Raw genomic sequence first — 26,385 nt, 5'->3', positions numbered from 1 at the left:
CCTCCCTTCAGCAGCCAGTAATCAAGGTGGGGGTGGGCGGGGGGGGAGTGGCGGCGCGAGACTGACATTCCTGACAGCAACCACTGTCATCACTTTCGTGAACACCTAAAGGGTGTTGGTGAGGTGTTGAAGGAGAGCAGCAGAAACTGAAAATGGCCCTGGTCTACCTTGAGTGACAGAAAATGCCTTTGCGACTGCAGGGGGGTAAATTAAAATACTGTATGATGTACGTGTGCTCTATAAATATTTTTAACAGGACAGAGCACCAGTCTTTAGGCAATATTCGACTGAGCCCATGCCTTCAGCAGTGATTAAAATCTACCCAGTGTAGATTACTGTTATCATATAGTGAAGATTGAAGGCGCAATCAGACCCTAGAAAGTATCTGACTACCAGCACGTGCTGACCCCAGGCTTCTCATAGTAGTTAGGCGCGCACTACATTTTCAACGAACTGATCCACACCAACCACACAGAAATGGTTGAATTAGGCATATCTGAAGAATCACTTCGCGCTTTTCTCTAATCTCTGTAGACCTCGATGAGGCAGGGGAAGACTGGGAAGCAGGCCTGTCCCGGACTGACGTCATATCAGTGAAAAACAACTTTTGTTTCACTGTTGTTAAGTAAGAGTAGATAATGAACGGAAGATGATTGAGTAAAACATGGCGGTCTTGAACCACGAAGAATGCTTTGTTCTTAAGAAACCAACATTGAAGATATTCCAATACTTTACCTATTTTACGCTATATATTAAAGAAGCACACGTGCTTTTAAATAAAAAAATAAAAAAATGTGTGGTCTTATTTGAAGCTATGCTTCATTTCCATCTAAATACAAAAAGGATGTAAAGTTTCTGGGCTGGGTTTTTTCTGTTTAATCCACGACCATGAAGCCTGGAAACGTTTGAAAGTGTTTTTTTTCTTCCAGGGAAGGGTTGTCAAGTTCATACTGTGGTTCACCACGAGATTATCCTTGGAATGAAAACTCAGAGAGGTAGCAAGCATGGCTGGCAAGCTACAGAAATGTGACAGCAGCTTGTGACACACAACGCACCATAGTTAATATTTATAATGTAACATACCAGTATTTCTTTTCTTGCTCCCTCAACTTCACACAGCAAAACAAAACAGACAACTCTCAGGATAGATAGGGCAGACTGAAAGCATCTTTCATGCGCTTTTACAAACACATCTGTTACATCAACAAAAGCATGGAAAAACTCTTGTGGAAAAGCTTGTAAATCCGTCTGTGCAAGTGTGTTCAGTCGAAGTGTTAGAACATTCACAATATAATAGTACAGAGATCGAACTTTGAATCCGCATTTAGATTATATATACATATTTTAAAAGAATGAGGAAAAACTACAATGATAAAAAATATAAGGGAAACCCTCTTCATAACTGTTCATTTCCTTGATCATATTATAATTGTTGTGTTGCATCGCCTTAACAGATGCTTTGCAATATAGTCAAATAACTAAATAATGCAGGGCACAGTATTATAGAGGCAGTTATTAACAGAATGCCCATATAATGTCCAAGGAGCATACCTGGGATCAAGCCATCTGCTATGCCCAGAGAACATCCAACGAGATCCTAAACCAGATCAAGCAAGGACCTTACCTTATCCACCACGTGTAAATAAAACACTTCTTTTGCGTAGCTCCTCAACGCACCATGATATTTCCCCAATGGCACCTATCTCCACTCCAACATACTCCTGAACCCTTGTCTCCTACTTATCCTCTCTCAATTCACCCACCTACCTTGCAACCCCTTGTCCGTTTTAGTAGTGAGTTTGGTTGCTTTGCAGTCCCATAAATTCCCTTCCTACATATAGTGCATCTTTCACAAACCTCATACTTGCCGTCTTCCACTCATGAGCCTCTTATAAAACTGATAAATCAATGGAATGGCATACACAAGCAGTTTGAGGGATGAATATCATTCATGGATCTCTTGACCGCTTTTGATCTGGTCGACAAGTGAAAACTTTGGCTTGAGGAGGAACTAGCGTGGTTCTTCTAGAGAAGTTGTGTCCCTCTAATTCAAAACCGTGTTAAGTCAGGGGGGAGTGCACTGCATCTTTTAGACCACAAAGTGGAGTCTGCCAAAGGTTCATATTAGATTAATTTATTTTCAACCCTTGTAAAATAGGATTTAGAATGACCATAAGGAGGTTCCTGAAGATACTCTTGGAATAGGGGACACTCACTACCTGCTACTACTATAAGCAGATGACTTTGTTCCCATTTTACGCATGGGCTGAAAGGTCAGGAATGTAACCTGGAAGGCACTTTCAGGCACATGCATCAAGCTAGGATTTTACGAGTCCTTAATTGCGAATATTAAGGATTCGCAATTAAGGACTCGCAAAATCCTATGCATGTAGGAATCGCTATAATAATAGCAATTCCTACACATTCCTTATTTGCTACTCTCAAATAGCGAGTCAAAAATAAGGAATAGCTTCCCATTCATTGGAATGAATGGAAAATTGCAAGCGCAATTTGCGAGTACCAATTGGTACTCGCAAATTGCTCAGGCAATTTCAAGGGTGTCAAAAGGACACCCTGTTGCACCCCTGAAATTGATCTGTGCACAAATGTTGCGCACACACATGTCCCAAGGTCATATGTGTGTGTAACCTACAACTTTGCAAAATGCACTATAGTGCATTTTTTAAAGTTTTTGCAAATTACCATGAAGTTCAACTTCATGGTAATTTGCGCCCCCTAGTAGCGAAATCGCCACTTCAAAGTGGTTCTTGCATTGCATTTAAGGAATCGCAAAATGCGATTCCTTAAATGCAATCGCAATTTGAGAACTCGCAATTAATTGTGAATTCTCAAATTGCGAGGGCCTTGACTCTTAATGGATTGCAAAAGCTAATTTTGCGATCACAAACGGCCGATTTTTACGAATAGCACAGTTTGCGATCGCAAAAAGCTTTGATGCATGTGCCAGTATGTGACTAAGGACTACTGTCCAAACATTAAGGTTATGATGTTTGGCCCTTGTAACATTAAAATTGAAAGCCTTCAAGCTGGTAAAATCTCTGTTGAAATGCTGAGTTGTTTAGGGTTGAGACCCTGTTAGAAATCTGAACTTAAGGCAGCTTTCCCCTTTACATGATCAACCTGCCTGGTATTTAGTTTCGCCAGGAATGGCGGGATGGGGGGTAACTACCCTGAAGGGACGGACCAGAAAGAGGTAAAACAGACACGTTGTAACGTCTTGCCAGTTTAGTTCCCTCCCACCCCACCCCCACAATTTGGAAGTAATTTCGAGACCATGAATGGTTAGCTACTGGCCAATGACATTGTAAAAAGTTTTCCAGCCATCACTAAATACCAACAGAATGCCCAGGCCCTGGGGGAATTGCTTGTTTTCCTTGTTTATTGGCGATATGGGAGAGGGATCCCCTATTTTGTTTTCGTTTTATATACATATATTGTGCTCTTATCACTATACTGCTAATTTCAAAGTTTTAAAAAAAAGTGTAACTTAACCTTCAAGATTCGAATCTGGCTCGAAGGTGTTGTGCAGCACTCGGTGCACGTTTCCTCGTTTCTAACCTCATAAAATGATACGGTATTTTCTGTACAAAACTCTGTAGCAAGTTGGCTTGCCCTGAAGTCAGGATTCAGGAATGCTAAGGGAAATTCAAAGTACTGATGAATTTCAGATGCAGACTGGTTTAGTGGGTCTAATAACCTCCCCACAAACCTTTTCCAGACCGACAGGCTTTGCACATTTATCCCAGGGCAAACCAAAGGGTCAATTGTGCATGTAATTCAGTTGTAAGGACTCACAGCAAACTAGCCTGGTTTAACGCGTATCACTTACAAACCCAAATAAATGAACGCCATTTCCCAAATGAGCAAGGCTTAGTCGCCATCACACGGGTCCGAACATTCCAGAGTTTTGGCCGCTTAAAAAAGCAAACAAGGCTACTTCCGTTATGAAAGTAAACAGCAGACACCGCAGTTAAACACCTAAGTAAAACTCAAAAGATTTATTTACAATAAAATAGTTTATGAACAAAAGAGTAAAAAACAAGCTGTCCTGCGAAGCGAGTTTCTTTTTTGGTCCAGCTATTTTTAAGATTTGAAAAGTGGGGCAAGTCGTTGACCAAATGCTATCTCAATACAGTAAATGTTATCACAGCGGCCTGCGAGACCAAGAAAAAGGAATACAGCTAAATGAGATGATGTGCTATTTCAAATGGGATGGAATCACAGTTCCTCTCCTTCCCTGATGTATAATGTCTGTTTGGGATGTATGCTCTTGATTAGTAACAGTTTCCATAGGTTTAGTGGTGGCTTTGGCGATTCTCCCTCTGGACGTAAACGATTTCTGTCTGCAGCATTCAGTTCAATGGCGAAACAGTCTCTTTAGAGAATTTATGAAACTCCAGTTATTCATTTGCTTAGGTGTGGTTTTCTCGCTCTTCTTTCGCGATCCTCTTAGTTACACCACTGAAATACTTCTCCCGGAATGAGTTGTGACCTTTATATTGCTGGTATTGGTAATCCGTGAGGTGGGCATGCTGGTCTTCATCCTGCATGTAATATAAACAAAAATATTACAATCTCAATATTAAAGCATTTTGTAAGAAAATAAACGATCAAAACTGCTGTGCGATATTCCGTTACATAAAACAAGCTTTAGTGAAACATAACTACTTGGGTTCCTTTTTTTAACAAAAACACAAAACACCACTTATCTGCGATACTATTATGTTTGAAGTTTGAACGCTTCAGTAACAGTGTTTATTATCTTTGTCACAGGAATGTCAAGCAGAAGAAATATTGAATGAGGAGGAAATGTTCAACAGGTGTTTTATTTATCAATTCTTATTTTACATTATATGGTTAGAGAACACATTCTTAACCTAGTAGGAGCTAGAGTACCTGTTGTACATGAATTACCCAAAACACGAAAATGTTATTTCAATTAAGAGAAGCTTTGCCCTTGCAATAGATTCACCTTAACCAGCTGACCTCGCATTCCATTCTGCTTTACTGCAATAGATTCCCCTTAACCAGCTGGCCTCGCATTCCATTCTTCTAGTTTTAAGAATGAAAACAAATCAATAAATAAATCATGGATTTGTTAAGTGCACTACTAACCCGTCAGGGTCTCAAGGCACTGGGGAGGGGGGGGCAGCTCCGTTGGGGTCATTCGAAGAGCCAGGTTTTGAGGTCCTTCCTGAATTGGTGCAGTATCGGGCTTCGCCGGAGGTGAAGGGGGGAGATTGTTCTAGGTCTTGGCTGCAAGGTAGGAGAAGGGCCTTCCACCTGCTCTGGTCCTGTAGAAGCATGGGACGGTGGCTAGGGAGAGGTCGGCTGAGCGGAGGTTTCTCTTGGGGGCATGAAAAGAGATGCAGAGGGTGTTGAAGCATGGGGAGGAGACGGCGTTGATCTGGCGATTCGTGGTAAGTGATGAGTCTAGTATGATGTCAAGGTTGTGTGCGTGGTCTGTCGGGGTGGGTGGGTTTCTGAGGGCAGGAGGCCACCAGGTGCCGTCCCATGCGGAGGGGGTGGAGGCGAGGATGAGGACTGCTGTTTTCTCTGAGTTGAGTTTCAGGCAGCAACTCCTCATCCAGGTTGGGACGGCTTTCATCCCTTGCCGGAAATTGTGCCTGATGATATCGGGTTCCTTGCTGAGTGAGAGGATGAGCTGGGTGTCATCGGTGTAGGAGACAATGTTGAGCTCATGGTTTCTGACAATGGTCGCGAGGGGGGCCATGTAGAAGTTGAAGAAAGTGGGGCTGAGGAAGGATCCTTGGGGTACTCCGCATCTGATCTCTGTCGGTTCTGAGGGGTGAGGGCGGGAGTCTTATAATTTGTGTTCTACCTGTGAGTAATGATCGTTGTCAATCTAGGGCCTTTCCTTAGAAGCTGGCGTCATGGAGTCTAGTGGCTAGTGTGCGGTGGGAGACGGTGTCGAAGGCTGCTGATAGGTACGGGAGGATGAGGGCTGCCATTTGGCTTTGGATGAGGAGGGTGCGGTTGTCGTCTGTGGCGGCAAAGAGGGCGGTCTCAGTGCTGTGGTTGCAGGGGAATCCAGATTGAGAGGTGTCTAGGACGTTGTTGGTTTCGATAAAGAGTGCTAGCAGGGTATTGACGGCCTTTTCAATGACCTTGGCTGCAGAAGGGAGCAGCGAGATGGACCTGAAGTTCTGTGGAGGGCTTCTTTAGGAGGGGGTTGAATTCGGCGCTCTTCCAGTTGTCGGGTAATGTGGCGGTCTCGAGGGAGCAGTTGATTGTTTGACGTAGCTCGAGTGGGATGGCAGTGGTGGCCCTGTGAAAGCTGTGCGGCGGGCAGGGTTCAGAAGGTGCTCCAGAGTGAATGCTCTTCATGGTCTTTAGGGAGTCTTTTGTCGTGAGTGGGATCCAGGTAAGAAGGGTCTGTTGGGTGGCATCGTTATGGGTGGGCACTGGGGCAGTGCAGAGGTCTTGGTCGTCGAAGTTGTCGTAGAGCATCTTGATCTTGAGATGAAAGAAGGAGCTGAGTCTGTTGCAGAGGTCTAGAGTGGGAGGGACAACATCAGTTGTTTTGCTGTTGGGTTTGGCAAATTCCTGTATGATGGCAAAGAGTTCCTTAGAGTTGTGGACGTTGGAGAGGATTCTGTCATGGAGGAAGTTTTTCTTTGTGGATTTGATAAGTTGGTGGTGTGCCGTGGTGGCTGTTGTGTAGGCGGACCGTGCTTCCGGTGTTTTGCTGTTTCTCCATGCCTTTTCCAGTTGTCGCCAGGAGTGCTTGGATTCTTGGAGTGCCGTGGTGAACCAGTTAGCTTTCTTGTTGTGTCGTCTTGTGGAGTTCTGGAGGTTGGCGAGTGTGTTGGTGCAGTTGGCTATCCGTCCTCCTCGGCGGTCTTTTCTCAGGATCTTGTATCTGTTGGGGATGGTGGGGATGTGAGTAAGGTGAGGTCGAGCGTGTGAGATCATCGCAGACCTGTTAATTCCGGGCAGAGCTTGTGTCTCTGGGCATCTGACCAAGCTATATAGATTCACCTAAAATTGTCTCAAGCAATGTCCTGAAAGTTATTCAATGTATACCCCTTTCTTGTTGGCAAGAACTAACATTACATTTTTTGATACAAACGCTCACTTTTTGCCAACATTTCCAATTTCATAGACAGCCTCAAAGGTCTGCAGTATAAATTCAAACACTACAAGAGTATCAGCCAGTTCTTTCAATGTACACAGCCAGGTACAAAATAATTGTGCGCAGTTTTACTGTAGAAAACATGTACAGAAATTAACAGGAAGCTGCAATGGAATTGATCAATCCACCCGCCACCTGGCCAGAAGCTAAACACACTGTTCGAGAATGTAGCTGAAGCATGCTACTGCATTCCAAATGGCCCAAAGACGGGGATTACTTATAGTGCCAGAGAATAAAACCCCAGGTTGTAAAATGATCAATTGTTTACAGAGGGGAGTGAGTAAACCCCAAAAGGGTATTAAAATACAAATACACTTACAAGAAAAAGTCCACACAACTGGGGGCAGTCAGTGATTTCAGGGCACTGACTGCAACAAAGAGTCTTTTGCCACTGATGTGCTGGGGCTTTACATTACCACTGTACGCGCAATTGAGAAGAGTACACTCTGTGAGCACTTGACCCTCACGGTAGCAAAGTGGAGCAGTCCAAAACTTTTTCAGGGAGGTTGTATGGGGTAGAGACTCAGAAATTGATGCGCACCAGTGCATACTGACCCCTACGCCTGCTGACTTTAGCCCAGTAATGCGCAGCCATGTACCTCCAGTCCTGAAGAGGCGGGGTCATGCGGGTACAGTTCAGTGAAGGTGCTGCAGGAAAGGAAATCTTCGTTGTTGGAACTTCCTCAGGCTCTGCCACAAATTCACCACCCAAACAAGAGCCCACCATTCATCTCAACAGTGACCCTAGTTGAGGGTCTGCAACAAGAAACCACTGACAGTGTTTGATTTTTTCCTACTAGCAGGCTGTCACAGGTGCTCCATCTGATGAAAGTGCCAAAAGAAGTTCCACTTCCACAGTGCAGAGCCACCAGAGGCTATTCTTTGTAAGTCTAGCTTCAGTAGTCCTGGTTCTTCACCTCATGGTAGCTCTCTGATTATGGGACAGAGACAGCCTGGGCACTCACAAGCAAGCACAGATTTTGTGAGCGAGTCACTTGACTGTAGCCACGCTGCCGAAGAACCATGGTCACACGAACTCACTACACAGCCTAGCAGTGCAGATCCTTCCCTGAGTTGCAGTCAGAAACTGTTCCTTTCCTCCTACACAGCTCTTTGAAGCCCTCCTCCCTCTGGACACCCTTTCCTTCATGTAGAGATACCTCTATATGTCCCCTCTCAGCAGTCATTCTGCTTCTCCCTTCAAGGCGGATGCAAAGCAGCTGTCTAGCATGATGCAGAACGTCAAGGTTCCAATTTCCGTACTTGGTAAGGGAAGTGTGCAGTCAATGACCCAAAATATAATGGTCAAAGCTCTGTCTCTATCTCCACTGCTATAGGAAACTTGCACTGGTTAAATTGGGGTTTGGGCCACGGTTCCTTGGCTGCATACGCCTCCTATACTCGGGAGACCCTCGCGCAGGTAGCAGTGAATGGAGAAACCTCTCAAACCTTTCCATTGCAGCGTGGCACCCGTCAGGGCTGCCCACTCTTCCGGCTCCTTTTTGCCCTGGTTCTGGAACCGCTCGTTACTTGGATACGAGTGGATCCCGTACTGCCGGGGTTGAGATGGGCCCCACAGTGGGAGGACAGAATACCACTCAATGCGGACGTCGTTTTCATCTACCTTGCAGAGCCCAGACATTCCCTAGTCAGAGTCATTAACATAATTGAAAGTTTTGGCAGAGTATCAGGATATACGATCAACTTGGGGAAATCACAAATATTCATACTAAGCGGAGCTGTACCCACGCTCCCAAAGGGCTATGCAATTCAAGTAATCACAGAGGCATTCATGTACCTGGGAATCTTTGCCAACACAGATCTCGTCTTATCCTATGCCAAAAACCTGCCAAAAGACCAATGGATTTAACCCATATCTTTTGACAGGGAGAAAATGTTTGCATTGTCAGCATTCCGTCCATCATTTGTTTGCTGTAAAACTTTTTACCCTAAGTGGGATGGGTGTGCCCAGACGTGGGTCTCCTGCTCACTGTGCCACTGGATTCACGCTAGCCTGGCTGAAGAAGGGTGGCATACCCTGAAACCAGTCCCAGGATACTTGTTTCTGGTCCAGGAAGGACCTGGCCTGGCAATTCGGTCTGGACTGTTCCCATGGGGCACAGGGTCAAGACTGATTTGCATACGGGTGGGTCCAAACTGGGGTGGCATAGTGGGCAAAAGAACGATGGATTTAACCCAGATCTTTTGACTGGGGGAGAATGTTTGCATTGTCAGCATTCCGTCCATCATTTGTTTGCTGTAACACAATAGTTATATTTTGGGCCATGATATACAGAGCTAACTTTGCAGTACACCAAGGTACATGGCGATGACAGGCCAGTATATAATTGAGAAATGGCTATTTTTAGAGAAGAAAAGGTCATATATACAATTTGGCTGTGTTCAGTGTTAGGGCTTTATATATAGATAAGTAGTAGGTCCCTACATATTGCCACTTTATTAAAATGGTAATACGTAGGGAAATGTATTTATATTTTTAAATATATTTTTAAATAACTTTACATCCATGTACCGCAGTAGTTATACAAAATTAATGGAAATTCCACTTAATTATTCTATTTATCATGTATTTGTTTATAGGTTTCCATTAACATGTGACCTTTCAGTTCATGTAGTAAATCTGAAACTCTACATATGCAGTCTACTTTATTCTTTGGGCTTCCTTGCTACATTTAATTGGACTGTTCTACAGATGAAGCCCACAGTGAATGAAAACCAATCATTATTATTGTTTTAAAACATTGAGATTATTTGGTTTCTAGTGGCCATTTATCATGACCTCCTAATAGTAATTTGGTTGGCTCACTGCTAGGTCAATTTTTCATTTGGTTGCACAGAGGTGTTTAAGAATGATGTTTTGTGTTAGGCTTGTTGGGCCAGTTTTATTTTGTGAGCCAGAGAACATGCAAAGAAAATGTATGGAGAGTAAGATGTATTCTATTGGTTATGTATTTGTTTATAGGTTTCCTTTAGCATGTGATCATAAATGGGTCTTTCAGTTGTTCATGTAGTAAATCTGAAACTTTACATATGCAGTCTAGTTTATTTTTTGGGCTTCCTGCTACTTTTAGTAGTATTTGGCTAAAAAATATCACTAAGTTGAAAAACCTTATAACCTAAAAAATATGTACTCTACTTACCTGCAGTACCAGAAAGAATCATCTACAAACCCGAATATCTAACTTAGTGATATCTTGTAGCACAATACTACTACGAAATACAAAGGTCTATGTAAAATGTATGGATTTCAAGGCTGTTTTGGGACCCCCTATTTATTTTGAACCCCCTTGACCAAACGCAGGGAAATTTTTAGTTCTCCGACAATGAAAAGGGTGCAACAAGTCTGCAAAGTTTTGCGGATTACGTCAAACGGGTGCAGAGTTATTATGGGACAAAAATCAAAAGAAATCTCTATTTCTAGTGACCCTACCTATAAATGCAGAATTGCTACTACCACTCTAATATATTTATACATATATACATAACTTAGTGGCTGTCACCACTGGATAGGTATAGTTAGGTCTGCTGTTCCATAAGAAAAGCATGTTTTGTGTTGCTAAAATCTTTGGCCCCATTTGACGACTCTCACAAAAACTTTCCAAAAAGGTCCTAGTTTTTGACTAGTTTGTGCATGGAACGTTTCGGGGTAATTCTTAAGTGGGATAGAGAAAAAAAGGGCAGTCTCAAAAAGCAAAATACCCAAGCATTTTCCATAGACTGCTTTAGGCAGGGCTACAGCAAAAACTGCTGAATGGAATTACCTCAAATTTGGCAGGAAGCTAGATTTTAGTCTGCAGATTGTATTTCTTGTGATTTGGTGTAGATCAGTTCAGTAGTTTTAGGAAAGTAAGGTTAAAAAATATTTGGGTATCTGGACGGTTGAGTCTAAGAGACTCCAGTGAGTCTTGCAGGAGCGACAATTCAAAAATTCTGATTGGCCCAGGGAGCTTTTTTTTTCCCCTTGGGCCACCACCCTGCAGCAGGAGTCAGACTCCCATAGGAGCGAGAGCTGGTTGGCAGCCAGCAACATGAGAAAAATGCTTCTGGGAGCCATTACAGGACTTGGGCACTTGGTGCCCTGTCCTGAAATTATAAAAAATAAATAATAATGTAAGGGTGCAGGGTAGGGATTCCCTGCCTCCCGAGGCTCTGTGGGGGAAACCTTTTTTTTGCTGTGATCCCATGGTAGCCTTGCTGGATTGCAGTAAAAATAAAAAAACTGAAGCTCGCCATTCTCATAATATATATATGGGGAGGTGGGCTTGAGTAGAGCCGTCCTCCCTGGCTAATTTTGGGCCCCAGGGCAGCGTAGATTAATGAAGGAGACTGGGGGTGCAGCCCCCCTCCCAGAGGCAATGATGGCCCCGCGGACCCCATCCCCGTGGCCAAATTCATAAAAAAGGGGAGAGGAGCTACGCGGCTCCCCTCCCCGAGCTTCTAAAGGCTGTGGACAACAACCCCGGGGACAAGTATCGAAATACAGGGAGGGCGTGCTCATACTCCGTTCAGGGCCTACTTGGGCCCTGGGTACCCCATCCCCAGGCCAAAATGTAAATAAAAGAGGAGGGGGGTCTGCACAACTCTCCTCCTCTGGCCTTAAAAAGACACTGGGGGCCCAGTCTCCCAGGGCCGTTACTTTAAATAAAAGGGAGGAGGACCGCACGGCCCTCCTCCCTGAGATTTTAAAGGCCCCTGGGACCCCATCCTCAAGGGCCAGCTCACTTACTGTGGCTCTGGGAGTCCACACCCGGGACATAGTAGTTTCCCTGCCCACAATAACACGGACTGGTAAATGTATTAGCGCCTTTTTTAAATCACCTGCTAAACGGGAGCAAACATTAAGTGTGCTCCCAGCCAGCAGGAGAATTAAAAATGCTCCTGTTGGCTGAGAGTAGACTTGTGTTCTGTTTCCCTACCCCACTAATGCCGGCAGGGAAACAGAACTGATATTGCTCCTGCACAGAGGGAGAAAGCACAAATAGCTTCTCCCTCCGGACGGGGGCAATGCTGCCTCCTGACCATGCGAGAAGCCGGAAGCAGCAGCGGGGGCTTTAGTGCTTCCACCGCAGCCCCAACATGTACTCTGTGGGTGCCCACCTCTCGCCCGGGGGTTAGGGTCTCTGGGGTCTATGAAGGCTCTGGGAGGAGGCCATGCATTCCAGTCCCCTTTTGCTATTATATTTGGCCCTGGGGCTGGGGTCCGTGGGGCCTAATAATGCTCAGGGAGGGGATCTGCATGCCCCCTCAATTTTGGCCTGAGGATGGGGTCCCCGGAGCCGAGGAAGGCGCAGGGAATGGCCTTGCTCGGCCCGCCCCTTTTTTTATTGGTTTGGCCCAGGGAATGGCACCCTTGTGGCCAAATCAGACTCGGGGAGCACATGGACCGACCCTTTAAAGAAAAACACACAGCCCAGGGGCATGGGGTCCAGGGGCCTAATAAGGCTGCTTGGCGCCCTTCCCTTTTTTTAATTAAATATCCCCCAGGGATAGGTTTCCCTGGGCCTAATAAGCCTCAGGGAGGGAAGCTATGCAGTCCCTCCCCATTAATTTGTATTTCGCCCTGGGGGATGGGGTCCCCAAGGCCTTTTAAGGCTTGGGAAGGGAGGCCTAGCACCCCTGCTCCCCTTTTTAGTGAAACTGGCCCTGGGGATGGGTTTCCCTGGGACAATTAAGGGTCAGGGAGGAGTGCTGCTTGCCTTCCTCTCCTTAATATATATGTTTTGACCACAGAGGATGGGGTCCCCAGGACCAGAAGGTCAAACCTATGCTGCGCACACCAAAGGCTGTGAGCAGTATGGGGTTGGCAGCATACTCGGGGACTGGCCACATACCCTGTGCACAACTACCCACTGCGCACAGTCAAAGGTGGTGCCCAGCATGGGGTTGGCTGGCTGCGAGGAATTGGACGCAGGCCCTGTGGCTAACAGCACAGCATCCATTATCCAACATCATGCAAAGCATGGGGTTGCCTGCTTGTGGGGAGTTGGACGCAGGGCCTGGCTTCAAGCCAGGCCCTGCAGTCAAACCTACACCGCCCATGAAGAAAGGCTGTGCACAGAGTGGTGTTGGCTGCATTTGGGGGGGGGGGGGGGGGGGGGTTGGTGTCCACGAGCTCAGCGTTAGGTTGACTGCCTGTGTGGGGGGGGTTCACGGCTGTGGCCAATCCTCTGCTGCACACGGCCGACGGCAATGCGTGGTGAGGTGTTGGCTTTCAGTATGGTATTAAAATATTACTTTACATTTGAAAAAAAATCACAGAAATGCAGACGACGGGTATTTTTTAATGAGTAGTGTCTCTCTGGACAAGTTTGGCATAGAGTGTACACTGTTCTTAGTAGATACTTTTTAATAATCTTTTGTGTATTTCTCATGAGAGTTATGCCATTTACAAACAGTGCGGCACAGAGAAAACTCTCTCCTTAGAGTAAACTGTTTACAGTTCTAACTTTTCTAATCATCTCCACTTAATTTCTCATTATAGGTTCGGTAACTGTTAAGGGTTTGATACAGATTAAGCTGTCCATAGTAGGGCATTAGTTATTACAAAACAGAAGTCGAGTATCTGAACAGTTGTATACAGATATGACACCATGTGCAGTAGGGTCTATCTGTGGTTGATTGTTAAAGTGATATTGGCAACACATGAAGTGCATGGTACAGGGACAATGCTGCAAATAACACATTTGCTACACCAAAGTGAGTTGTATCTGTGATGGCATTAATGATGCTTCATATCATTCTGAGCTTTTTTGTACTTACTTTCAAACCTTTAATGCCATACTAGTTGATAGAGTAATGTGTACAAAAGAAGCTTGGATTATGTCATCAATTAAGTAATTTGAGACGTGTTAAGGAACACCCTGCTGGACTCTAAACCCATGATCCCCGACTCTGTAATGGAAGGGGACATGGCAATAAGCTCATGGCACAGGAAGGTGGCTGATCTTGTAGCCCCATCTCAGCATCAAGAAAAGCTAAAAAAACTAACAATATCAGCTTGCTGGTTCTCGCAAGAATTAAGTCAGGAATGAGCAGTATGCAAGAAGTTAGAAAGAGTGTGGCAGCATGAGTATCTGGACGCCGACAAAGCCAATTATAAATTGGCCCTGAAGGTTTATCATAGTAACCTGAAGAGGACTTGCAGCACCTTCTATACACATTGTATCAGGGAGGCTGAGAATGATGGGAGGGTGATTTTTTAAATTGTAACTCAGTTTACTGATCCTAAAGTTACGTCCCCTCCGTTGGAACCAAATCAGTCACTTTGCTCTAGATTGAGTGCCTTTTTTGAGGAGAAAATCGTCAGAATTCAGACCAACCTTTCTGGGGGTGGAATAATGATGATTTTTTGGAAGAAGGGGATCAAGGAGATCGAGAGAGTAGAATCCTACATTGGCAACGTTTGTGGTGCCAACTTAGGAGGACACAAAGACATTGTACTGTAGGTCAGGGTCACCAATGGATCCCCTACCCCCTTACATATTGAAGTCTATTTCAGATATCATTGTTCCGATGTATCTGGAGCTATTTGCTATCTCCCTCTGGTCAGGTGAAATATTTAAAAAAGCAAATGCTAACACTGAATCCTTAGCTAATTTTAGGGCAGTCTAGCTTTTGCCAGCAGCCTCAAAGGTGCTGAAGAAATTGGTAAATCAACAACTCACTACTTTTCTGACAGAGAATAACTTACTTCACCCCTCCCAATCTGGGTTTGGAGCCCACCACAGCACCGCAACCACACTATTAGAAGTATCTGAGTCCATTAGGCTCTCTCTAGATGCAGGACTCAAGGTGGCTTTGGTGCTGCTAGACCCGACAACAGCATTTGATATGGTGGACCAAAACATCTTGCTACACAGACTAGAGCATTTGGGAATGAAAGGCTCTGTGCTGAGCTGGCTAGGCTCTTTCCTCAAAGGACGTGAGCAGATGGTATGGATTAAGCTGTATGCCTCAGGAGATAAAGTGTTGAAATGGGGAGTGCCGCAAGGCTCCCTCCTCAGTCCCATGCTTTTCAACATTTACACGTCTCATTTGGCATATTTGGTGGAATTCTTTAACATCAAGATCATCTCATATGCTGATGATACCCTGCTGCAACTCTCGTATGATGGGGGTCCTGTGAATGCAAAGGCTGCATTTGCTAACTGCCTGGCTGCCCTGCTAGATTGGCCGAAGGCTAACAGATTACAGTATGATCTAGATAAGACAGAAGTCTCATTGTTTGCACAGGGTCCTTTCCCTGGCTGGCGTGGAGCTTGGCCGGATACCTTCCCCCTGCCCCCTCCAATGGTGGTAGCCAGAAATCTGTGTGTGCTGTCTGAAGACCCGCTTTCATTTGGAGCACAGGTGTCAGCAGTGGTGAAATCATGTTTCTGGATATTTCGCATGTTGAAGAAATGTTTTCACCTACTACCCTATAAGGCCCAAGTGACAGTGGTCAGGTCATTGATTTTATCCAGGTTGGACTACGCCAATGCCCTATACCTTGGCCTCCCGGATTATTTGATCGACCGGCTACAGGTCATACAGAACATGGCAGTCTGTTTATTATTTAAAATCCCCAAATTTGCCTTGTGTCATCTTATCGGGATAAACTTCAATGGCTGCCAGTCCATAAGCATATTACGTACAAAGCTCTGATGCTAACTCATCAAGCCCTCCACAATAAGGGCACGAGGTATCTAAATTAACGCATTGAGGCATACTGCCCTGGGATGCTCCTGCGCTCCAGTTCTGCGGGCCTTATTGTGATTCCTTGCTTTCAGAAACAGTGGAGAGGAGGCTTTTCTTTCACTGTGAAAGCTGCAAGATTCTGGAATAAACTCCCTGAACATTTTTATTTAGACTCTAGCGGTGAACATGGGCAGACAAACCCTCTGTCCTATTCACAGTTGGCAGTACTAACAGTGACATGACACACTTACGAATAACTGTGCACCATAGAAATTCATTCATGTCATACACCATGTAATGAGTGATGAAATACACCAGGTCATAAGCAATGTAATATGGGACGTCATAAGTAGTGCATGGCGGGGCACAAGTTACCTGCTGAACGTCTGTGTTTATTTTAGTTCAACCATTAATGTTGTCACTGACATATTCCACTAAGTATATCTTCACTTCAACCTTTGGTTTTAGGAGTGAAAGCCTAAGGTTTTTTTTGTTTTTTGTTGTTTTTTTTAAGACAAAACCAGTTTCTTTTATTCACACCTAAATATAAAGTTACTTTAACCTTTGTTTCGTCAGTGATATTGATATACACACACACAAAATGGTAAGCAGAGAACTCTGGGTGGTTTCCAAATTTAGGTGGAGAACAGCTCCTATATAGAGAACCCTGCAACACCAGCGACATTCTGAATCTGCTCAACTCAAATGACTGTTTTCTAGCAAAGGTTTTGATCATAGAGTTAGCATGTTGCCATCCACACCGAGCTAGAAAGGGGCAAAACTGTTTGCCATTTATACAGCAAAATCTTTAGGCATAGGATTAGCAAAGTGCTATCCATGCCGAGCTGTAAAATGACAAAAGCATTCTACCACTCCAGGCACAGTATTACAGTTTTGAATTGGTAAAATACAATCCAAGTCAACCTGGGTTGCATAAAAGCAACCCTTGACACGTGTTTCACTCCCAAAAGAACTCTTCAGAGAGCTATAGCTTTGTCAAGACACAAGGGAGCACCCAGTATAAGTCAAAACAATAACCTAGCATTTCTTTTTAAAATGTTTCAGTGGGAATCGTGACTGAATCAGCGACTCCGGCAATATAAAAAAAATTAAAAAAAGAGGAGGAAACGCAGACTCCTGCGTTTGTTATTAAACCCCAAGTGTGCCAGATCCCTTGGGCATAATTAGTTTTTTTTTTTGTTCGGAGGGGAGCGAATGTGGCCCCCCTTCTCAAGGGGAGTTTAACCCTGGGGATCATCACCTCCCCAAGGTTTATTATTAGAGGCCCTGGGAACAACCACCTCTCTGGGGCATTGGAATTAAAAAAAGAGGGGTGGGCGCACCTCCCCAGGGCACAAAAAAACAGTCATAAAGAGGGGAGGCGGCACGTGGCCCCTCTCCCGGGCCATATTTGGCCACGGGGACTTCTACCTTCCTGGGGTATGGGCAAACTAAAAGGGTGAAGGGGGCTGCACAGCTACGCACACAGGGAAGCTGCATGTTTAGCAGCTTCCAACACTACACAATGGGCGGGCTCCAGGGCACACGGGAACAGGAGGCCGGGCCCCGGGGTTCCCGGAGCAGAAATCAGTCTGGGGAGAGCGGCTGAGCAGCCCCCACTCTCTCATGCATAAGTCTGGTAACCACATACACTGCAAGAAACAGAGTGTATGTATGCACATTATGCTCAGGAATATTAAAGTACATTAGTGAGCGATTATATGAACTCTTAAATGGAGGTATGGGCCCACACCATTCATCTTTCTACTATGTAGTTCATGGGACACGAGGTGAGTCAAGTAAGCAACTTCATATGGAAATTAATGCATTCAATATACTTATAAAGAGGAAACCTCCAGCTATCTTCATAATATTGTCAGAGTTCACAAACATCACTCACTCTACATTCAGCATAGCTCTGTTGGCCTCATGGAAATTGTGAGCCTAATTATGTCTTCACTCTTAGGTTGGGCACTCTTATCCGTACAATAAATCCTTGCGGCTTCTCGTGCTGTCCTCAGAGCTAGTGGCAGACAAGTACATAGGAAAGCAAGCCCGGTATGTGAGCCTGTTGATAGACTACCTCACCGTCAATTCTCTTTTGGTATTCACTAATCTAGGCCTTCAAATGCTCCCTGCGAAGAGACTCAGGGCAGTTACTAGCTTAGTATCCAGAATAAGACCGCCCAGCACCTGGTTAAAAGAATGGATCACAGCTTAACCTGGATCACTCATACAGGACAGTATTCTACAGTGAAGACTTCCACTGCACCACTCACTGTTTTACAAGGAATCAGAGTTTCTTCAACTCAATACCATCTCCAGCTGGGAATGAAAAGCAGAAATAGCCAAAGAACTAGAGATTCCAGAGTGAATCTGCGCACCAATGGCCCTGTTTGGTCTTTTTCTGGACCATTTAGCAATTGGCCCTCCGTGTGTCTTACAATGAATCCAAAGGTGTTCTTTCCATTCCTTGGAGGACTTCAACATCACACATGTGGATTTGGTGGCTTCTGAATATAACTCTTTCATTTGAACATTCTCACTTTAGACACTTACTTTCACTCGCCGCCAAGCTCTTAAACCATTCAGAATTCAGTCACCACTGTCAGTCAAACCAATGTCTGCATTTATACACAGCGCAACCAAACCTTATTCCTCGGGGTACACCACACATGTGTCTCTTTTAAGAGCGCGGAAGCAAATCCCACATGCAGACCCTGGTTCAGCAGCAAACTGACCATTCACTCACTCTCTTTAACTTGCCTCTAAGGAAGAGATCCATATAGTTGCCTGCGAAGAAGTCATTTAGTCTGATTCGCTGGGTGCTGTGTGTGTTGGCTGCCATTAAACATTGTATTGAATGAGAAGAAAATTATGCCTTTCAGAACACTTCAGGTCATGAAGTTTTTGGTTGATGTAAAATGTCCAAGATAATGCACTCCTCTGACCTTTAACTACTGCTTCATTTAGAGTAGATAACAGAATGCAGGGAAGCTATGCCAAGTACTTAAAAAATATATAGTGTTCCATTCAAGATTTCTTGCAACTTTTTAGGGTGCAACAGCTCACAAAGTTGATTCTTTTGAAGAAACACCAAAGATGTCTGTATATCTGTTTTTCTCGCCAATTATCGTTGCATGCCAATATTAAAAATAAATGATTGCCACGTAGAGACAAAAAATGAGCTTTAGGCAGGAGCATGGCAGACTAGACGCGTCCGACCGGAGCTCCGCTGGCCGATCATTAATCCTGTGATAATCCTGCCATAATACCGTGATCCGGGACCACAAAACTACGGATCTGGTGTCCAACCCCGGGTCGCAGGTTCCGGTCCAAAACATGAGGAGCGTAACCGACTGGGACGCATACAGATGGTGAAAGTTTGCCGGGCTGGACGAGGGCCAAAATGGCGGCCCAATATGTTACGATGGCCCTGTCTCGAGAGAGCCTGTAAGCGGAGTGCCGAGGAAGGGGGCGCCCCGCGGTGTCCGCGGAAGTGGCGGCGGACGGCAGAAGAGACGGGGACGCACCGGAAACCAGGGGAATAGAATTAACACCCGCCGATAGGGGCTCCGGGCTGCCTGACTGCGGGCTGTGCAGGGAGCTGGCCCCAGAAACAAGTGGAGCTGGCGGCCGAGCCGCGAAGGTCCGGGAGGGCAGCAGATCCAAACACCGGCCCCCTCCCCCCACCGGGAGTGCACATAATGACGTGGAGCTGCGGGGAAGATCGTGCCCGCCCCAGGTGGTGACCGGCTGTCGGGAAAGAGAGTACAGCGACACCGGTGCTGACTTGGCAGCCGGCCTGCATGACTGAGGCACACACGCATATTCGGAAACCAAGGAGGAGGAGAGCCGGCACAGTAGGAGGTAAGGGGCTCCCCGAGGGAGAGTGGAAAGGTGCTCTGGTGGCAAGTGGGGGGGTCCCCACCCCCCCTCCTATGACGGGTGGAACCCCTGGGCACAGTAGGAGGATCGTACTGTGATCGAAGGGACCGCACCCTTTCCCTCTAACGCACTGATTGCTGGCTGGCAGGGGAGGCCACACAACACCGGAGACTTTTTGCCCGCCATAAATACTGGTCCCCTAACAGGACCACAGACCCTTTTTGTGGACTTTGCTCCACATAGGGGGCTTCGCTGTCTGGTGGGTGACACAGGGAGGGGCCGACACCGCCCGGTTGGGTGCCAGAGCCAGAGAGTGTTCCTGGACAGTCACCCATACGTGGCACTGAGAACCAAGACACCTAGTGGGTCGCTGTGCCGTGCAGCGCAGGGGAAACGCAGGCTTGGTTGGCGCGGCCTGCTACAACCACTTGAGGCCTGATCGACAGTGCGGGGTCTACGCAGGGTGGTGAATGTAGGGCTATTTGGCGCAGAGTGAGGAAGACTCCAAGACAAGTACATCCACCGGCAAAGCGGGCCACACATCGGACAGCGTGGGTGAGGTGTGACCTGTGATACTTGGTGGCCCCTTAGGCAGACCGGGATGAGGCTCTAGTGCTGTGAGGACGGTTGTGTGCAGCGATTGTACTCCATCCTACGGTCTGTGGGTACGAACGTTGGATTGGGATACGACTCACACGCTGCACCTAACGAACCACGCCGGCATAGGGGAAGGGAGTCGCAAGGCACGGTCACGTTGAATGCTCGAGGTCTTGCAGTGATCAACTGGTTGTCCCGTTTGAGACTGGGCCATCGATGGCGCGGGACAAAGACACCAAGACTCAGAAGCAGGGAAAGATGGACAAATTCCGAAACCGCTGGCGGCGCCCAACCCCGTCGGAACGACCCCGGCAGACCCACCAGACAACACGGTACTCTTCCAGGTGATTCAATCCTCTAGGGAGGTGCTCGAGGGCAAGATCGACGAGGTTAAGAATGATGTTAACCTCCTCCGTCAAGATCTTCGCAATGTCTCTGAAAAAGTCACGCAAGCGGAACAGCGCATCTCTGAAGTCGAAGATGTGACTGCATTGCGGGGTGAGGTTTCAGCCTTTAAGTCAACTCTGAAAGATGTCCTCTGGAGAGTGGATAACGCAGAAAACCGAGCGTGGAGCAACAACCTGCGCTTTATTGGATTTCCGGAGACACTCCAAGGGGCGGACGCAGGTACCTACCTGCACAAGTGGCTGCTGGATACCTTCCCAGAGGCCCGTTTCTCACCATGTTTCATTATTGAGAGAGCCCACAGAATACCTGGGGCCAGGCCTCAACCCGGGGTGCCCCCCAGGCCACTGATTGCTCGGTTTCTCATCTAATCAGGATAGAGATAATATTCTCCGGTTGTTCCGCCAAAAGGATGAGATTCGAGTGGACAATACACGGATCATGGTATTCCCGGACTATTCTAGGGAAGTCCAGAAGCAACAGAAAACATTCGACTCTGTCAAGGATAAATTAGGGCAACTGCAAATCCAATACATGCTCCTTTTTCCTGCCAAACTTAAAGTGATCTTTCAAAGTAAAACCTTCTTCTTTAACACCCCAGAGGAGGCTTGGAACTGGCTTGAGGAGCGTCCCTTGCCGAGGGTACCTCCTGATGAGCCGCAGCGCTCCAGAGGGGCCTCATCGCTGAATACTACCACTTATAGGCCACACAAGCGGACCCGGAAGAAAAAGAATGTTGCCCCAACCACAGCACTCAGATCGACACCATATCGGAGCGGGAGAATGACAGGAACTGAGTTAAGGGCACAACATCCCGAGAGCGCAATACCCAAAGACTTTTGTCGCACACCGCTCGGAAGACTGCACGGACCAGGATATCACCACGGACTCGAAAGGCGAACACCCTCTGCTACAGAATATCAACCTGCTGGAACGTACAGGAGGGGACACCCGCTTAACAGGACAGGACACCCAGGCACTATCCCTGGTCAACGATGCTATGGAGTGATGACTGGCCTGAAGGAGCTCCAGGTGAAACGGGCTCGGAGCACGCATTACACGCCACCCCGTGTATTCTACCCCCAAATGTATTTATTTTTTTAGTCGTTCTCATTTTCTCTCTTCCCTTCTTGGTTTTCTTTTTCACTCCCCCTTGTTGGTTTGTATTTGTTTGAGTTATTCTTTTTTCTTTCCCGCACGGCCCCTCGGACCCCTTTTCTCCCCTCCCGCTAGTCCCCCCCCCCCCCCTTTGTTTGTTGTTTTTTTGTTTATTGTATTTCTTTTTTGTTGATGGACCCTGCAGCTGCTGGAGTGAGGTGTGATCTCTGAGACTGCATAAGTGTGATTTGTGTGTTTATGTGAGAGACAAGGGGGACTGAACACAAGTTGAGTTAAGGGGATGGGGGGGTGGGCGACAGACCTCGCCAATATGATCACAACACAGTTGGTCCAGTTGACCCTTGGAGTAGTCGGATGGATGTTGGGTGGGTTCGGGGGGGGGGGGGGAGGAGGGGGGGTGGAGTTGGGGGTTTGTTAAGATAGTATGGCATAAAGGTGCAGCAGCATACATTTGGGGATTGCAGGGGCTGCAGCAGATGAGAGAGGGACATGGGTTGGACAACAGGCTGAATGCAACACACCATGCCGATGGCTATATCTAATCAAGGACAATATTCCGTCCTTTCCTGGAATGTAAATGGGATGGGAAATAAGATCAAGAGAGGACTGGTAGCTGCCTACTTTAAGCGCTTGAAACCTGATGTCATCCTTCTACAGGAGACTCACCTAAAGGGGACTCAATGTGGTTTCTTAGGTAGAGGCGCATATAAAACACTGGCACATGCGGGGTTCTCTACTGGAGCGCGAGGCGTAGCAATATTAATTAGGGAAAGCCCTCCCTTCCACTTAGAACGCACTTGGACAGACCCCAATGGCACCTATGTAGCGGTCAAAGGGGTGTGGAATAGACGACACGTCACTTTTGTTAGTGTTTATGCACCACCCAAACTCCAACGCCAAACGCTAGACAAACTTGCTAACATTTTGTTAGAGGCCAGCTCTGACACACACATTATCGGGAGCGACTTTAACGATGTGATGGACCTGGAAGCTGACCGCACATCCACCCAGTTAAGAGACCCCAGAGAGACACCGTTGAGGCGATTTGCGAACACCCTGACACTAACAAACGGATCTATGGCGCAGACAGCATCCACAAGTTGGGGCTTATTCCTTTTACAGTCTTCTCCAGAATAGATTATATATTTGCTCCAGCGGGAGACCTGAGGGAGGGATACGAGGTGGAATTTTTGGCCAGAGGACTCTCGGATCACTCACCTATGCGACTATCAGTAGGTACCCACACACACGACAGACACAGGGAATGGAAGTTTAACGCCTGGGATTTGAAAGATGCACAGATTGCACAAGAACTTAGGACAGATACTGAACTTTATTTTAAAGAAAATGTTGGGACGGTAGACTCGGCGGTTACGCTATGGGAAGCGTATAAACCAGTACTCCGGGACCGTGAGCAGAATATCATTGCGCATAAAAGACGACGAGGAGATTACTGAGATTGAGTCCCGACTCCTGCAGCTCGAAACAAGAGCACACACAGAAGACGATCCCTCCTTGCTGCGTAGGCTACAACTTCTTAGGCAAGAATATCTCGTGTTGGCCAGGAAAGACGCACAACACGCTATACAAGCACTACACAGGAGGTTATACAATGCAGGGGATAAGACGGGTAGATTGCTTGCCTGGCTCAGCAGAAAAGAAATGGATAGCAGGTGGGTGACACAGATACAGGACGAGGAACGGCAGGTCCACGTTACTCCAGTTGCAATAGCCAACGCCTTTGCGGACTAATACGAGGTCTTTTATGCACAGCGCCCCTTAGCTGAAACTGCACAAATACAAGAATATCTCCAGATGATACAGCTCCCCAGGTTAGAGGAAAAAGACCGGCAATCCCTAGACAGTAAGATTACAAGCGAGGAGGTCATGACTGCCATTGGCCAGTTGAAAACTGGGAAGGCTCCCGGGCCAAATGGGCTCCCTCCGGAGTTCTTTAAGCAGCACGCGACTCTCTTTTGCCCACATCTCCTCCGGCTCTATTTGAAGACGCATGAGGTAGGCAGCCTCCCCAGGGACTTGAGGGCAGCCACGATAGCGGTAATCCCTAAGAAAGATCGACCCCCAGATCGTTGTAGCTAATATCGTCCCATCTCCCTGATTAACCTAGAAACTAAAATACTTGCCTAAAACAGACTCACCGGGTCATCTCCGGTCTTATCCACAGAGACCAGTCTGGCTTTATGCCCAAAAGGTCAACAAGGCTCAATCTGAGATGGTTACACAACTGGCTAGAAGTGGTGAGTAGGAGACGTGACCCACATTTCATCCTATCCCTTGGTGCCGAGAAGGCATTTGATAGTCCATTGGCCTTTCCTCATGTCCGTTTTGGAGATATTTGGCTTTGGACCGGTGTTCCGACAGTGGATCACCGTCTTATATGACAGACCTGTGGCAAAAGTCAGGGTAAATGGGGTATTATCAAGGGAATTTTCCATAGGCAGGGGCACTCGCCAGGGCTGTCCTCTATCCCCGCTGCTCTTTGCCCTGGTATTGGAACCACTCGCGTGTGTAATCCGACAAAACCCCGACATAACAGGTTTTCAGATGGACGGGGTGACAGTCTGATGAGCGCATATTCCTATATGCGGACAACATACTGTTGTATGTGACTAACCCGGACACTACAATCCCATGTATTATGGGGTGCTGTGAATTCTACGGCACGCAGGCGGGCTATATGAATAATTGGGGTAAATCCTGTCTGTACCAGACGGGCGGATGTGGCGGATATGTTACAGGCCCAAGCCAGCTCCAAGTGACACAAGAGGGCGTTAACTACTTAGGTATTTACGTAACGACGAACACGAAGCTGGCGCTGGATCGCAATTTGTACAGGGTGCTACGAGAATTTTGCAGGGATGTGGAAAGGTGGAGGTCCCTGCCGCTGACCCTCCTAGGCAGGGCAGCTCTATACAAAATAATAAAGCTCCCCAAATTCCTTTACGTGCTGCAAAACACCTACCAGTTCATACCAGTGGAGGTGTTCACAAGAATTGATGATGTATTACGGACGTTCCTTTGGGACGGAAGGCCACCAAGGATCGCATTAGCGACACTGCAGCGTAACCAGTACAATGGTGGCATCTCACTGCCAGACCTCAGGGCATATTACTGGGCAGCCCACTTAATAATAGTGAATGAATGGGGACATATAGAGAGGGATGATACCACGTATGCTTTGGAGTTTGCGCAAATTAACTAACCTCCCATACACACATTACATATATGGGGGGAGGGGGGCTACCCAGCTGCTCACGGCAACGCAGATTGTACTGGCTGCATGGAAACAAGCAGAGAGATAGATGAAGTGGGGTGGACGGGTTACTAGGGAAACCCCGCTATGGGTGGGAAATCACCTGCCAGAAATTAGGAAGCTGAAAGGCTTTCGGAAATGGGACCTGTTGGGAATTTCGTAACTTAAGGATATCATATAGCGCAAAGAGCTGGTCACCTTTGCTCGTATACAGACGGAATATAACATGACTTCGACCCAGCACTGCAGGTATTTACAGTTGCAACATGCCCGGCAGGCACAGGGCCTAGTCACTGCCGATCTCCCCGAATACGCACCTTTAGAAGGGCGACTCTTGATGGGAGAGATAGCTGACAAAAAGCGGTCTCTTGGACGTCTAAGACAATCATAAACAGTAAGCCAGACACACTACAGAAACTGCGCATAAAATGGGAATTGGGGGAGATGGATGATTTGGACTGGGAGATGGCTTTGATGCATCCTCGCGAAGTAGCCGTCAGATCGCGCCTCAGGCTAATTAAATATAAATACTTACACAGGGCATATTACGATAGAGCACGACTACACCGCATTGGGAGGGCTGAAACACCTACATGCCAACGCTGTCTAGGGGCGGAAGGTACATTTTACCACACAGTGTGGGAGTGCTCCAAGATCCAAATGTAATGGACGACCCTGATGGGGGAGATGAAGATCCTGAGAGCGGAGGTTCCACTTAACCCCTCGTTTGTCCTACTGGGGATATACACAGATATTGACCTCCACAAACCTGGGTTGGTCTTGCTAAAATTGGGGTTGGTGGTCGCAAAACAAGATATAGCCAAGACATGGGGGGCCACAGAGGGACCATCTCTTGTCGAGTGGAGGAAAAGCATGGACATGTATATGCTAGGGGAGAAGACAACGTATAAAACACAGGGCTGTTCTAAAAAGTTCTGGAAAATATGGAACCCTTGGCTTAGACACTACGGACTCATGCTCTCTGACTCGCAATGATAGCGCAAGGTTGGGTATAGGGTTGGATGGGAAAGATGGGGCCCGTCACATTACACCGACATATTACAACATTGTTTGACCCTTCTTTGTTGCTGATTGGATATGCTGCCGCTGTTTATTGTGAAATGCTTATGTATCTCACTGGTGACCACTGTTTCTGTTTTATAATGAGAAAAAATGTTAATAAAAATATTTATAATAAAAAAAAAAAAATGAGCCTTAGGTAAAAAAA

General features: G+C 46.6%; 1 protein-coding gene across 1 annotated transcript in view; it reads right to left on the bottom strand.

Moving 5' to 3' along the window:
• Positions 1-4,004: 4,004 nt before the first annotated feature.
• Positions 4,005-26,385, bottom strand: part of TRMT11 (tRNA methyltransferase 11) — a 285,703-nt gene continuing 263,322 nt past the window's right edge. The window contains exon 13 of the mRNA XM_085611819.1: positions 4,005-4,565. Within this exon, the coding sequence (XP_085467945.1) occupies positions 4,434-4,565 (132 nt within the window). The 3' untranslated portion in view covers positions 4,005-4,433. The remainder of the gene's footprint in view (positions 4,566-26,385) is intronic.

This window comes from Triturus cristatus, chromosome 6 (assembly GCF_964204655.1).
Source record: "Triturus cristatus chromosome 6, aTriCri1.1, whole genome shotgun sequence".
Classification (NCBI taxonomy): domain Eukaryota; kingdom Metazoa; phylum Chordata; class Amphibia; order Caudata; family Salamandridae; genus Triturus; species Triturus cristatus.
This window is presented reverse-complemented; position numbering and strand designations above follow the sequence as displayed.